Source organism: Corvus cornix, chromosome 15 (assembly GCF_000738735.6).
Source record: "Corvus cornix cornix isolate S_Up_H32 chromosome 15, ASM73873v5, whole genome shotgun sequence".
NCBI classification, from domain to species: Eukaryota; Metazoa; Chordata; class Aves; order Passeriformes; family Corvidae; genus Corvus; species Corvus cornix.
The window spans coordinates 3,398,893-3,413,733 of record NC_046345.1 but is presented as its reverse complement, the minus strand read 5'-3'; the positions used below and the strand labels follow the sequence as shown (position 1 = coordinate 3,413,733).

The window sequence follows — 14,841 nt, the reverse complement described above, 5'->3', positions numbered from 1 at the left end:
GCTTGCACCAGTGTGAGGGTGCCTTGAGGCAGGAACTGTAGGCAGAAGTTGTATCTGTTAGACCCACAGAAAAGACTGGGAAAACTGGGCATATGTACACAGAAGGGTGTTGTGCCTGCTTTGGAGAATTTCTTTTTAACCCTTCTCCCGTGAAGTAATACAAATCCCATGTTGTTTCTCCATGTGCAGGAAATGATGATGTCACTAAAATTAGTGAGGACCAGCTGATATTTCCAGCCTCATCCATGCTTTGCATGACAACTTGTACAATGAGCTTTGCATGCCTGTTTTGTTGCTTGTTAGTAATTTTCAAGAAGTAACAAAACTCTTGAGTTAGGTTTTGTGGAACACTGTGCAACATGTTTGTTTATCCTATATCTCCCCAGTCTGTTAACTTGCTCCTTTAAATTCAAATGGATACGGTGCTATGCAGATTCTGGCATGTACTACCTAGGTAAAGTTTTTGCTTTGTTTCCACAGTTGTAACACCTGAAATGTTTATACATATATAAAACCTTAGTCAAGTAGCAAATTGTAATTTGTTTTTTAAGAACCACTTCTTGCAGTAGTTTAATACTTGAAATTAAATGACACTAGGCCACTAGAGTTATCCGTTCATTAGATGACTTCTGGTTTTACTTGGTTTTCTTTTAGAGAATCAACTTTAAAAAAAGAAATTGATGAAGAGAGAGCATCTTTACAGAAATCCATCAATGTTACTAGTGCCTTGATCACACAAAAAGATGAGGAACTGGAAAAACTCAGACATGAGGTAAATGAGGAGTGGGATGATTCCTAATTTCAATTAAGTTGCAGCCAGAGGTTTTGTGTGCTGGCTCCTGACGAGCTGGCTGATCATTTTTCTTTCATGTGGCACAGTTAAACCTTAGCCTCAAATCTTTAGATACCTGTGCTGAGACAGGTGATTCCTGGCACGTGATGTTGGTGGCTGTTCAGCCCTTGCTTCAAGGGCTGTGGCCTTGGTGCTCTGACTTGGTGCTGGAAGGTCCAAGTGCTCTCAAACAACTCTTCCAGATCACGGTGCTCCGGGGAGAAAACGCTTCTGCAAAAACCCTGCAGTCAGTGGTGAAGTCACTGGAGTCTGACAAACTGAAACTTGAGGAAAAGGTGAAGAACTTGGAGCAAAAACTCAAGGAAAACAACGAGCAGCCTTTAACTGTAATGAGCCCCTCAGGTAAAGCAAGAGCCACGCCACTGTCCGTGCCCTCAGAGACTGTGACATTATTTCTGACTGAGCCATCACACCAGTCACATTGTACCTTGTTTGGTTTTTTCTTTACAGGTGATGCTGCTACTCTGCTTCAGGAGGAAATTGCAAGAGAGAAGCAGGTACTGGATGTGCACATGAGCATGCTGAACCAGCAGTGGGGCTGTAGGGGAGGGGAATATGCCAAAGACAGTCCTTACCAGGTTTAATCAGTCAGGATTTTAACGGGCAGGTTTATCTTGTAGCCCTTAGCTTCTGAAGGGAAATATCAGTAACAGTAAATACTAAGAATAAAGTTATCAGTGATACTGGAGAAACAGTTCAGATTATGGGAATGTGAGGAAACAAGCAGGAAATAAGGGTGGCAAGTTGTGCCCTGCAGCCTGTCAGAGGTACAGCCCAGCAGAGCGCTCATTGCTCCTTGGCCTTCTTTCTGAAGGTTTCTTGGATGTGCATGAGGAAAAGCTGTGGCCCACCTGCAGCTGGTGTTTGCCATCTTGGAGAAATGGCCTCCCTGAGCTCCCGGGTACCTCTAAGCTTCTGCAGCTGAAAATGTTGGCCATGGCTTCTCCCTAACTGCAGAACTGGACTCAGAACAAGGGTTGGCAGCAGTGGAGAAGGAAGGTGTTCAGCTGGCACATGCTTGGGGCCAGGAAGATGTGATGCAGAGTAGGACAGTCATAGTGACCTCGTGAAGTGCTGCTTCCCAGGGGCCTGTGCCAACAAATGCCCAGAAAAGATGGTCAGAATAGAATCACCTTCTGCTCACAATAAAGCCTTTGTTAGATCATGAACATCAGTCACAGTGATTTAAAAATGTCCTTCCCAGTATTGCAGCCATCAGAACTGTCATGAACATACACTAACCACCAATCTTTTTCTGGTTTTCTGCCTCCCTGAATTCACCTGCGGATGGCAACCCTTCCTTCCACCAGGGCGAGGTTAGTTCCACTTCTTTGCTTCCCTGTTAATTTGCCAAGTGTTTCTTGGTTACATTCAGCAGCGCTGAACCCCGGGGCTGGGGCAGGTGCCATCCCCCTGCCCCTCTGACTGTCCTTGTCCTTGGCTCTCCTAGATCGACTTCCTGAATTCAGTGATAGTGGATCTGCAAAGGAAAAACGAAGAATTGAACTTGAAGATACAAAGAATGTGTGAAGCAGCCCTCAATGGCAACGAAGAGGAGATAAATAACTATGACAGGTACAAATCCTAAAGGAAACCTTGGCTCTGGTTCTGGGACTTGTTGGTAGAGTGATTTGGCAGCTGTGTGATGCAGCAGCTGATCTCAGCTGTCAGGAGGGACAGACAGAGCTTTCCCCAGAAAGCAGTGGTTGAATCCAGCCTTCTTCTTACACTGTGGTGTAACTGGTGGTGCAGATGATGCTCTGTAGTTATCAATCACAAATGCTGATGTATTGTGACATGTCTGTTGTCAGACTTGGTGAATCCAGCCTTTTTCCAAGTGCAGAAGAGTCTTTGCTCCCAAGAGGCTGTAGCTGTGTTGGGATGGGATAATCCAATCCAGAGAATTAGAACTAAAACCTAATTGATATATCATGACTTCACCTGTTTTAAGGGAAAAGAGGACCTTGCTTACCTGTGTTTCTTTTAGATGTCTCTGCACAAATATTTGCAGAAACAGTGGCTTGTTTAGTAAATATTAGAGTGTAGGGGATTGTGGGGGCACTGCAGGGTGATGGAGAAGGGGTTTGTATCCTATTTTTTGTTGGCCTCTGTGGCATTTCCTGAGTCTCAGTAACCACGAGCTCACTGTGCAGGGCCGTGGGCCTTGCTCCTGTGTGACAGAGGCACTGACTTGTGCTGGTGCTGCCCTTGCAGTGAGGAGGAGAGCCTGTCCAAGAAGAAGCCCCGTCTCTTCTGCGATATCTGCGGCTGCTTCGATCTGCACGACACCGAGGACTGCCCGACGCAGGCGCAGGCGCTGGAGGAGCCGCCGCACTCTGCCCACCACGGCAGCCGGCGCGAGGAGCGGCCCTACTGCGACACCTGCGAAGTGTTCGGCCACTGGACGGCCGACTGCAACGACGACGAGACCTTCTGATGGCGGGGCCACACCCTGCCCCACGGACCTTTGCACCACCAGCAGCCGCGTGTGCTGAATGTCAGGACAAGGGACAGCGGTTCTCGACCCCTCGCTCCCGCTGCCCTGCCCGCCCGCTCCAGAATCCCTACAAGCATAAATATTTTGCTCTTCCACTAATAAATACCCCCTGTCCCTTTTTAACGAACTTCAGTGAGAGATAAATAAATGATTTAACAAGTGACTTTATGCTGTTTGTTTCCAGGTTCTGGGTTTGTCCCGCCCTCAACAGGAAATGCCCCTGTGCTGTTGGATCTATTGATGGGAAAACATGTATAGGAATGAAGCACTAGAGTTATATTAAAGCTTATTTAAATACCTTAAAAATATGCTGTTAATTTTCATATTTGCACTAAACCATTTTAAGGCTGAATTTGTACATTTAGATTTTTAAGCTTTTTTTTGACACTGGACTGAGTTGAGAAATATTTCATCTTTATTTTCATTTACTCCTTTGAGTGCGATGTCGCTTGGTGCCGTGAGCTCTGGGTTGTGGTTTGGTGTGAAACGTGGAAATGATGCAGGTAAGGAGCTGCTGGGGGTTTTTGGAAACCTGTATGCTGTGCACACCTGTGCACACCTGAAACAGTTCGTGGGCCATCCCTGTTTTGCATTCTTTGAGCTTCTATATAGTGCGTGTGGTGTGTGTGTATATATGCATATATATAATAAAGTTATATTTTGGAAAAAAAAGAAGTGTGCTTTCTTTTCTGCCTTTCTATTTGGAGTGTGAGGGGTTCCAGGTGGGGACAGAGGTGCCCAGGGGCTGCACTGTAACTCACAGAATCCATCAGCTGGGAAGGGACCTCTGAGATCACCAAGTCCAACCTATGACAGAACACCACCTTGTCACTGTGACCACGGTACTACTGAGTGCCACGTCCAGTCCTTACTTAAATACCTCCTGGGACTCCCCCACCTCCCTGGGCAATATTTAATCACCCGTTCAGTGAAGAGATTCTTCCTGATGTCCAACCTGAACCCCTCCTGGTGCAGCTTTAGGCCGTTTTCTGTCCCTTGTTCCCTGGGAGCAGAGCCCGACCCCTCCCCTGCGGCTGCCCCCTCCTGTCAGGGACTTGTGGAGAGCCAGAAGGTCCCTCCTGAGCCTCCTTTGCTCCAGCCTGAGCCCCTTCCCAGCTCCCTCAGCCGCTCCTGGTGCTCCAGATCCTTCCTCAGGTCCGTTCTCTCCCCTGGACACACCCCAGCCCCTCAATGTCCTTCCTGAATGGAGGCCCCGGAACTGGCCACAGGACTCCATGTGCGGCCTAAGCAGTGCCCCGTGCAGGGGGGAAGCGGTTCCCTGGTGCCGCCGGTCACACCGTCCCTGGTACAGCCCGGTGCCAGTGAACACACATGAACACAAACACACGTGAACACGGACACGCCTGACCACGTACGGACACAAACACACCGCACACACGCGAGCGCTGCCGGCGGCCGGCGCTGTCCCTGACGCCCCGCCCTGCTCAGTGCGGCTGCGCGGCCCCGCCCCGCGGTCACGTGCGCGGCCGGGCGGGCGGGGGCCATGGCGGCGCACCTGAGCTCGGGCCGGGTGAACCTGACGGCGCTGCGCGAGGCGGGGCGGCGCGAGCTGCGCGAGTTCCTCGACAAGTGCGCGGGCTCCAAGGTGGGCACAGCGGGGCCGAGGGGGCAGCGCGGGCTCCAAGGTGGGCACAGCGGGCGAGGGGGCAGCGCGGGCTCCAAGGTGGGCACAGCGGGGCCGAGGGGCGGCGCGGGCTCCAAGGTGGGCACAGCGGGGCCGAGGGCGCGGCGCGGGCTCCAAGGTGGACAGCGGAGTGCAGCGTGCGGCCGGTCTGATCCCGCTGTCCCTTCCCGCAGGCCATCGTGTGGGACGAGTACCTGACCGGCCCCTTCGGGCTCATCGCGCAGTACTCGCTGCTCAAGGTAAGCGCCGCGGGGTTCGGGGGCAGGCGGCCGGGCTCCTCCGGTCCCGCACTCGGCTGACGGCCGGGCCTCCACGCAGGAGCATGAGGTGGAGAAGATGTTCACGCTCAAACCGGGCCGGCTGCCCCCGGCCGACGTCAAGAACATCATCTTCTTCGTCAGGCCCAAGCTGGAGCTGATGGACATCATCACGGACAATGTGCTCAGGTACCGCGGGCAGGGCAGCGCAGGGCAGGGCGGCCGTGAGGAGGGGACAAATGTGGCCTGAACCACCTGTGCAGGGAAGGAGGAACGATGTGCAGACCCCAAGCTGCAGCACAGCCACTCTGGGGCTTGAATGGCAGTGCGAGACACCCTGGGCAGGAGGGTTTCACCTTGGCTGCGATGCAGAGGGTGCGTGCCTTCCTGTGAGGATGTACATTCCGTCTAATTAATTGGAATGAGTCAGGCTTGGATTGCTGTGCCTTTTGGGAACTGCAGGACAACCACGTCCCCTTGCCCTGGTGTCAGAGCTGTGGCTGCACAAGGCTGGACACTGACATCAAAAGCTGGAAGTTGGCAATAACCCAGTGCAGAGTTCCAGTTTCATGTGAATGCAGTGCTCCCTGCCCGTGGTTTGTGCTGCCCCCGTGTGCAGTGAGTGACCGTGTGCTGCGCTCCTGCTGTGCCTTTCCTAGGGAAGACAGAGGCCGCTCTCCACAGAGGGATTTCCACATCTTGTTCGTGCCACGCCGCAGCCTCCTCTGCGAGCAGTGGCTGAAGGAGCAGGGCGTGCTGGGCTCCTTCATCCACCGCGAGCAGTACAGCCTGGACCTGATCCCCTTCGACGGAGACCTGCTCTCCATGGAATCCGAGAGCGCCTTCAAGGTGAGCACTTGACTCATCCTTGAGGAAAAATTCGATGTGGTTTTGTGCTGGATGTTGCTGGTGGTGCAGCAGCTCTCAGAGGGTTTGCAGGTGACCTGCACAGCAGGGAAAGGCCTTGCAGAGCAAACGGGGCTTGATCCTGAGGCCTGAACTTTGTGTGTGTTTTCACACTAAATGCTGAAGGAACAGTCACTACACCGAGCTGCAATCCAGTTCCTCCAGCTTCAGCTGCTGGTGTTATTGTCACAAATGGAGCGTTCCCGAGGCTTAAAGCACTCAGGTGTCACAAGGAGCCAGCATGGTGTGTGTTGCTGCTCAGCCAGGGAGCCATGTATGATGGTTCTCACTGCACTGAGCATTAACAGCTGTCACATCCCAGCTGTATGTCCTGCATTCCCAGAGTGCTGCATCCAGGGACAGGATGGTTTGGGAGTTTCTTGGCCCTCTCTGCCCTATGATGTGTAGCCCAGAGGATGTGTCAGGGCTTGCAGCTGTAATGAGGTACTGGGTGCTCAGATTGGCCTAATTAGCAGGAGAGGGTCCTTGCAGTCACTTTCTTTTACTCCATCAGACTGGGTTTGTGTCCAGAGTTCAAACATATTGTCTGGTCATCAAAAAAATGATTTCATGTAGTGACAGCACAGATAACAAGGTCCATATTTGCCAACAGCCATAGTTTGTCCCCAGCCTGTGTCTCCTCTGAACTGTTCACATGGACCTCACTCTGCTGTGGAAGCAGCTGTGATGGATTGACACCTTGCATCAGAATCCCTCTTGTTCTTTAGGAATGTTACCTGGAGAGCGACCAGACCAGTCTGTACCATGCAGCAAAGGGGCTGATGACACTGCAGGCTCTCTACGGAACCATCCCGCAGATTTTTGGGAAGGGCGACTGTGCTCGGGTGAGGCTGAACAAATGCATCTTGTTCTTTGGAACTGCCTTAAGGAGTGTTTGGTTAAATGCACCTCTGGGTTTTTTTAATCCAGCCGTAACACACACTGCTTCTCTCTGATCAACCTGTGGTTTAATTGGTATCTTTTGTGGTGGGGGAGTAGCTTGAGGTGTATGCAGTGCTTTGGCCATTGCTGTCTTGTGGAGCTTCAGAGAGCAGCAGAGAAGGACTTCTGTTTTCTCAGTCTCATCCTGCCCCATCCATCAGCCAGTCTGTACCTCCTGCCATCCCCTTCCTTTACAAGCATGTGCCTGTAGGGCCCAGAGGTCACATCCATCTGCTGTGGCCTGAACCATAACCAGAGTGATGTGATTTCCTTCCAGCACGTGGCCAACATGATGATCAGGATGAAGCGCGAGTTCCCTGGGAGCCAGAATTCCATATTTCCCGTCTTTGATACCCTCTTGTTGCTGGACCGCAATGTGGACCTGCTGACCCCGCTGGCCACGCAGCTGACATACGAGGGGCTGATAGATGAGATTTATGGGATTCAGAACAGTGAGTCCTGCAGGGAAGGAGCAGGTTTCCCATGTCCTAGGAGAGGTTTCCCGTGTCCTGGGGCAGGTTGCAGTGTGTTGAGTGGGTTTGTGCTTCACTAAATGGGTGTGATGTGGGAGCAACTCAGCAGAAATCAATGTGGGGTTGGTTCAGTCCCAAGCTGGAGCCCATCAAGATCCACTCTGGCTCTTTTTGCCTGGGAGGAGGAGCGAGGTACAGTCTGTGGTTACTGAAAGGGGTATTCTGGCTGTTGGCTGGCTGCAGTCACAGTGGCGCAGCACGGAGCGTGTGAGTGGAAATGTTGGTGTGTGCCTTCAGCATCCATCCTGGCTGGATCACTTGCCACACTGAGGGAACAGGGACAGTTTGTGAAATGCCATTTTCAGAATGCTCTCCTGCCCTTCAAGGGGTAAGAAAACTCCAGAGAGGCATTTATGGGCTGTAATCCCTCCTGCTGAACTGGACGGGCTGCCTCCAAGCCTCTCTGAAAGCAGGGCAGCTGGCACTCGGGTTCTGATGTTTCTGTAGGTCCCTGGCTGAGTACAGTGAGGCTCTCCTTAATTAACACACAGGCACTGAGTGGTTTGAGTGTTTATATTTGCTTTGCTGCTCAGAGCTGTGTCCAGCTCAGGGGACACATTTCCACAGCCTGCTGATCTTAACTTCTGGTGATGAAGTTCCAGTCCTTATAAGGGTCATTTCTCTGCATTTGGTAGCTTATGTGAAACTCCCTCCTGAGAAGTTTGCCCCAAAGAAGCAGGGTGAGGGTGGGAAAGATCTCCCCACTGAACCCAAGAAGCTCCAGCTGAACTCTGCAGAAGAGCTTTATGCTGAAATCCGAGACAAGAACTTCAATGCTGTGGGGTCAGTGCTGAGCAAGAAAGCCAAGATCATCTCAGCAGCCTTTGAGGTAAGACCTGTGTCCAACACTGCATCAGGTAACTCACAGTCTGTCTTCAGCAGGGCTGGGACTGGCAGCTCAAGCTGCTCCCATGCAGTAATCCCCCATCCAGAGAAAAACCAGGTAGTCTTCAGAAGCCTTTCCAGTCTGTTCCCCTGCCCTGGGATGAGGTCAGCTGCACTTGGACTGTTCTGAGTAGGTGTTGGTCAAATCTCCTTTTAAGAAGCCCGTAGTAACGTGGATCCTCATTTCTCCCCACACCTCTGTTCTGGGGCTTTCCCTCTGCTCAGAGCTTGCCTAACCCACCCTTGTGCTGTGTGAGCCCATAGTTCCCATAACAGGAATTGATCTCTGCAGTCTGCAGAACAGTCAGGTGCTGCTTCCCAAGAAGCCAAAGGTGATTTTTAGTGTGCTGATCAGTTCCACTTGGCTGCTCTTGTTACCTGTTCCCTGAAATGTCCTTTCCCCTTCAGGATGCCAAGAAAAGGCTTTAAGCAATAAAACACTAGAATGTGCTTTCACAGACTATTAGGGTTGGCATCAAAAACAGTAGAAATGTGCAAAAGACAGTTGTCTTGCAGGAGGTTTGAACTTAAAATTCATGCTCACATGTCACCTCCAACAAATCTGAAGAGCTGTGTGGGGGACATTTGTGGTTTTGTCGAAGACATCCTGTTGATGAGTCATAAACTGAGGTCCCATATCTCGTCTTCCTGACCTCATGGGTACTCTCAAAAGAATTTGTTTCATTCTTTGGTTGTATTTCCTTTGGGGGGGCTTTTTTAGCCTCTTCACCTGTGCCACATCTAAGATGAGGTAGTGGTACCTTAACTGAAACACTGAGTGCTCAGCCTCATCCCCCAGTGCAGGTCTGCTTCTGCACTATTAGTGCTGGAGGTGCTAAAGATGGATTGTTCATACTGGTTGTTAAGAAAAGAGAATTTTAAGAAATTTTCAGCAGTAATAGGTGATAATGAAACAGCAGCATATTGGCAGCAGAGGACTAGTTAAATTGCAGGCTCCATCATGATTCTCCTGCCTGCACTTGCCCATTTAAATCCTTCACATATGAGTCAAATTATTACTATTTTTATTCCAAGTTGCAGCAAGAGGCAAGTAGCCCAAATGCAGTGCAGACCTTTGGAGCTGAACTCTGCATGGTGCTTCAGCACATCCTGCCTCAAAACATGGCATGTTGTTGCCACCAAGTAGAGTGAATGGCAGACCCTGCCAGCCCAATTCCTCAGCACCTTTCACTCCTGCTCCAAGGAAAGATGTTCCCCAGCTCTGACAGCACTGGCCTAGAGCTCCATGTCAGCCAGCAAAGTAATTCCCCTTTGTGTGAAAAAGGGCGTTTTCCGTGGTAGGGAAACTGAGGAGCAGATAGTGATGGCTGGAGTCATCAAATGTGGATAAAATGATTTACAACACTGGGATAATGGAAAATAACAGTCTAATGATCCTGCTGTATTATGTGCTGCCTCTTCTCATGAGCCAAATGCTGTTACAGGTAATGCTGTAACTTCAGTGTAAGCATCTAAAGCCCTTTGTCTAAAAGGCTGCATGGCTCTAAACTCCTTACAGGGAGTGCAATAAAACAGTTCTTCATGATAAAATGATCTTGTTGGTGTTACTAATGTGAACAAGGCCTAACCCAAGTGATGGATTTCTTCAGGAAAGGCACCACGCCAAGACTGTTGGAGAGATTAAGCAGTTTGTGTCCCAGCTGCCTCACATGCAGGCAGCAAGGAGCTCACTGGCAAACCACACCTCCATCGCAGAGCTCATCAAAGACATCACCAGTGAGTAGGAATAATGTAAATCCAGCAGGATGCCAGATAACGTGATGGACATCACTCAGCCTGGCAAAAACTGGCTTTGCTCCATCCAGTGCATCTCTGCTGAAACGTTAAATGTAAAACATGAGCTGTCAGTTGCTGTTGTATTGATTTTCATTCTTTTCCCAAAGCATCTGAAGATTTCTTTGATAATTTAACAGTGGAGCAAGAGTTCATGTCTGGAATAGATACAGACAAGGTAAGTAGATAATGGCAATTAGCAACTCTTAAATCTTCAGAAAATGGGGTTTTTTTCCATTTGGAATTTTTTTGAGAGGAAACATCTGATCTAGATGATGTCCAATGAAATGGATCTCTGAATTACCTGTCACTGCCGTGCACAGCTGGGGTACTTTACCTGTCCTGGGGCATCCCATGCTCTGAGGGATCAGTGGAACATAGAAGATGGTTAATAAGAATTTTTCAGTATATCAGGCAAAGCCTGGCTACTGAGTGTGGAGCTGATGTGCTCTAGGGAGAGCCCAGGTGGAACCAGTGCTGGGTCACTGTTACACAGATGATCCTGAGCTGCCTGGAGAGCAGCTGCTCCTCTTTTGTGTTTTTTTGGAGATATAGGCAAACTAGATCTTTCTTTCCACGTCTTACAGCCACTTTAACAATTCTTTAAATAACTGCTTATGTATTTTATTTAATAGGTTAACAATTATATTGAAGACTGCATAGCTCAAAAACATCCATTAATCAAGATACTGCGTCTCGTTTGCTTGCAATCTGTGTGCAATAGTGGGCTGAAGCAGAAGGTTCTGGACCATTACAAAAGAGAGATTCTCCAGGTTAGCCTCTAGCATTTGGAGGAATAAATTCCTGAGAAAATCCACATCAAATCTTCAGCTCTGCACTTCAATTCTGGACAGACATATCTTACTCCTGAATAATGTGTACAAAGGGAGCACTGGGTTTCTCTCTGAGCTGATGCTTGGGAGGTGCTTGTGTATTTTACAACATGTAGATACAGAAGTTTATATCACTTTTTACTATTATGATTTAAACACTCTAAATTGGATATACTCTACAGCAATCTTAACCGTGAAGCTTTTTTTAAATAAGCATATTTTTTAAACAAATGTGTTTGCTTTTTTTTGTTTGTTTTAAACACTAGTCATGGGTTATTGCTATGGTATTAAAGGTGATTTCTTCATATTGCAGACTTACGGCTATGAACATATATTGACCTTAAACAATTTGGAAAAGGCTGGACTCCTGAAACCCCAGACAGGTGGCAGGAATAACTACCCAACGATCAGGAAAACACTGCGCTTGTGGATGGATGATGTTAATGAGCAGGTAAACATTACCTCTAACTACAGAATTATGTGCAGCAGGAAAACCTCCTTTTTTATTTAATGTTATTGATTTCTTTGAGGCTGTTTTGCAGCATGAGGTAGCACTGACCTGCTGCTCCCTCTGTCTCTCTCTGTGTCCCCCAGAACCCCAATGACATCTCGTACGTGTACAGTGGCTACGCCCCACTGAGCGTGCGCCTGGCCCAGCTGCTGGCCCGGCCGGGCTGGCGCAGCATCGAGGAGGTTTTAAAGATGCTGCCAGGGCCCCATTTTGAGGAGAGGCAGCAGCTCCCTACTGGCCTTCAGAAAAAACGTAAGTTTGGGTTTGTTTTCCCATGGTTTGCAGGGAAATGCATCTCTCTGAGGGTGGAGCGAGGCAAACTGAAATCAGGGCGGGCAGAGTCCAGGTCTCTGTCTCATGTGCTTGTCCCACAGCAGTGTCAGATTGACCTAACCCTCCTTTGACAAATTATTTAACTTCTCATCAGAGTACCAAAATAAACCCTAAACTTACACTGTGATTTTAATAAGTAACATCATGTAAAAGAGGGTCAGTGTCATTGTCAAACAGAAGCACATCCTGTAGCAACTCCAGAGCTGGGAGCAGACTGTGGATTGCTGTGCCCCAGGCTGCTCGTCTCCTCTAATTCAGGTCATTTGAGTTTGACTGATAGTTGATGCAGGGGAGCTCTAAAAATCAAACCAAGCCAACCTGGAACTCTGTGTGAACCCACAGGTCAGCATGGTGAGAACAGAGTCACCCTGGTGTTCTTCCTTGGGGGGGTCACGTATGCGGAGATCGCTGCGCTGAGATTTCTGTCCCAGATGGAGGATGGAGGCACAGAGTACGTCATTGCCACTACAAAACTGATCAATGGAACAACCTGGATCAAATCCTTGATGGAAAAACTGGAGCCTGCCCCATTCTAGGGTGGGTGGTGAGAGACAGTCAATCTTGGAGGCCCTGTGCGACACAAGCACGTCAGCTGCTGGTCCTGGCACGGTTGCTCTGCCGGCGAAACACGGCAGTGAAGGAAGCTCTCCTGGGACCAGCTCATGAGCCAGTTACCCTCATCTCTTCTGCACTTGTGTTCCAGCTGTCTGTGGAAGTTCCAAGTAGACAAGCAGGGTTGAAAGTCACTAAGGATAAACAGTTAAGAGAGAGATCCCTAGTCATGGTCTGACCTGGCAGCCAAGAGCTGGGGGAGCGGGAATGGGCCCTGGTCCCTCTCTTTGGCAAATTGCTGCTTTTTTTCTTTCAGTTTGACTTTGGTGGGAGATGTGATTACTGCTTTTTACCTTCCTAAAGTGCTGAGGAGGCAGGATGTTCTCTATTCCTGACTTCGTACCAGTATTCCCAGACTGTTTATCTCTCCCTGGTGCCTGATACATTCCATGGATGCATTGGATGTGTTAGTCAGAGATCTGCACACAGCTGTAACTGTGATCCTTAAGCATTTTACTTCACTTGTCTCCTGAAGGGAGCACTGTGAGGGGACTTGTTTGTCCTAGGTACACCCACCTGACTCTGAAAAGCTCCTCCACAGTATGAATGACATCAGTGTGTCCTGAGTTTATGGTTGAAGACACACAAACACTCCCTGTGTAGGCCTTGGGCCAAAATCAGCAAGAGCAGGGACCCAGTAAACAGTGGGTTTAAAACAGACACTTTTTTCAACCCCCGTTCAGGTTATAAACTGTGGTAGTTGCTGTCACAAGCTGTTGTAAGCTCAAACTTTAAAAATGGAATTTTCCATGGGCTTGGTGGCTGGGCCCTTGGCGTACAAGAGGCAGCTTCTGGCTCCAGAGGCTGGGAAGGCCAAGCAGGGTCTGTGGTGGTGCCTGTGCTGCTGCTGGGCACTGTCAGTGTCCTCACAGGCTTTAACAGCAGCCACTGAAGCCTCTCCCAAACTGCAGTTCAGTCTTAAAGACAACAAAAAAAGCCCAGTTCTCACCTTAAAGCACTCTCTTAGCAAACATTTCTGCCTTAGTTATCATGTACAATATGTCCCAATAAATCCTTTCATTTTTCCAAGTTGTCACAGTTGTGACTGTGGGTTTTGGTCTTTTATTTTCTGAGTTATGCCAAGTCAGACCCTCCACAGAGCCCCTCTATCTGTTTAACTCCAGTTGACTTATTAGAATAAAAAAAAAAAGATGTATTTAATCTTTTTTTGGAAGTGTTTGCACTCTCTCTCTCTCTAGAATACAAAAATAAACAAAATAAAACAAAGCCCTGCACTGTGGTAGCTGTGTCCTTGTCTCCCCATCCCAGGATAACTGGATAACTGAATTACTTCAGTTGAAACTATTTTTCTAACATCCAGGTGTTTTTAAATTAAGGCTCATGAAAAATTTCATAACATACTACATTAGAACTATTTGTGGGATTTCTTAACTTTTGCAGAAAAATACAATTTCAGTCACTGGAGGCTTTCTGCTTTGGGTGGGGAGGCAACTTGTAGACAGACTTAAAAAACATGCTGCAACTTCAGTGGTGCAAGAAGAGCAAACATGGATTGTTTGCTCTGCAATTCCACTTAAAGTAGCTAATTTCAGAGTATTTAAAAGGAAAACTGAATTAGGTTTGAATCAAAAATTAGATGTTACTGTGCAGAGAAAAACAAGAAATTGACACAGAGTGTGTCCTTGGGTTGGCCTTGAGGGTCCAGAGACCCACATAGACCTACAGATAGTATCACAATTTCCAGGGTTTTTTTAAAATCTTAACAGTTGAAGAAATCCCAAGGAAATACTCACCAGGCTGGTTTCTGAGCTAAGGTCCTTCTGTGTAAAAGCTATACCACAGGTGAATAAAGGAAAGCACAAAAAGGCTGGCTCACCTTTCCCCGGCCAGCAAGTCAATAACACTAGAGGCAAAACTTTTTTTGATAAGAGTTTACACCAGACACTTGGTAAACTCTTAATTCATCACCAACATTGCTGCCTATTTTTTTGCAGCCTGCACCAGCACTGAGCCAGAACTGTGTAACCACTCCACCTAGACAAAGCCCCTTCCTGGAACTATTCAACAACAAAATAAAAGCCATCCTGATGTTGATGAATTCCCTGGAGGAGCAATTACTATTTAACAGGCTTCCTGAGCAGCTGATGATGTTCTGCTTCTGTCCAAGGCCCTGCTGACCATGCGGGTAATAATTTGATAACAAGAGAACCTAATTAAATTAAGGGACCATTTTCTACATCATAATATCTTTGTAGGTAAAAGATTTGATTTGCAGTACA

At 48.5% G+C, this 14,841-nt stretch overlaps 2 protein-coding genes across 13 annotated transcripts in view; both read left to right on the top strand.

Moving 5' to 3' along the window:
- The window catches only part of CLIP1 (CAP-Gly domain containing linker protein 1), a 61,283-nt gene extending 57,493 nt beyond the window's left edge, over positions 1-3,790 (top strand). For all 12 annotated transcript variants that reach the window (XM_039560874.1, XM_039560871.1, XM_039560869.1 and 9 more), the window contains 6 exons: positions 655-772; positions 1,036-1,195; positions 1,304-1,350; positions 2,164-2,169; positions 2,304-2,428; positions 3,068-3,790. In XM_039560874.1, coding sequence (XP_039416808.1) covers positions 655-772; positions 1,036-1,195; positions 1,304-1,350; positions 2,164-2,169; positions 2,304-2,428; positions 3,068-3,290 — 679 coding nt within the window. In that variant the 3' untranslated portion in view covers positions 3,291-3,790. The remainder of the gene's footprint in view (positions 1-654; positions 773-1,035; positions 1,196-1,303; positions 1,351-2,163; positions 2,170-2,303; positions 2,429-3,067) is intronic.
- A 1,035-nt stretch (positions 3,791-4,825) lies between these two features.
- Positions 4,826-13,762, top strand: VPS33A (VPS33A core subunit of CORVET and HOPS complexes). The gene is made up of 13 exons (XM_039561194.1): positions 4,826-4,956; positions 5,169-5,234; positions 5,314-5,441; positions 5,912-6,101; positions 6,887-7,003; positions 7,378-7,552; positions 8,269-8,462; positions 10,129-10,255; positions 10,423-10,490; positions 10,948-11,085; positions 11,459-11,596; positions 11,740-11,908; positions 12,332-13,762. The coding sequence occupies exons 1-13, from the start codon at positions 4,855-4,857 to the stop codon at positions 12,523-12,525; spliced, it is 1,806 nt and encodes a 601-aa protein (XP_039417128.1). The 5' UTR covers positions 4,826-4,854; the 3' UTR covers positions 12,526-13,762.
- Positions 13,763-14,841: the final 1,079 nt, after the last annotated feature.

Excerpts from the sequence above, each read along its gene's own strand:
- VPS33A (XM_039561194.1), top strand. The coding sequence starts at position 4,855 with ATGGCGGCGCACCTGAGCTCGGGCCGGGTGAACCTGACGGCGCTGCGC. Across the intron at positions 6,102-6,886 it reads AATCCGAGAGCGCCTTCAAG|GAATGTTACCTGGAGAGCGA; the intron begins GTGAGCACTTGA and ends CTTGTTCTTTAG. Across the intron at positions 10,256-10,422 it reads GCTCATCAAAGACATCACCA|CATCTGAAGATTTCTTTGAT; the intron begins GTGAGTAGGAAT and ends CTTTTCCCAAAG.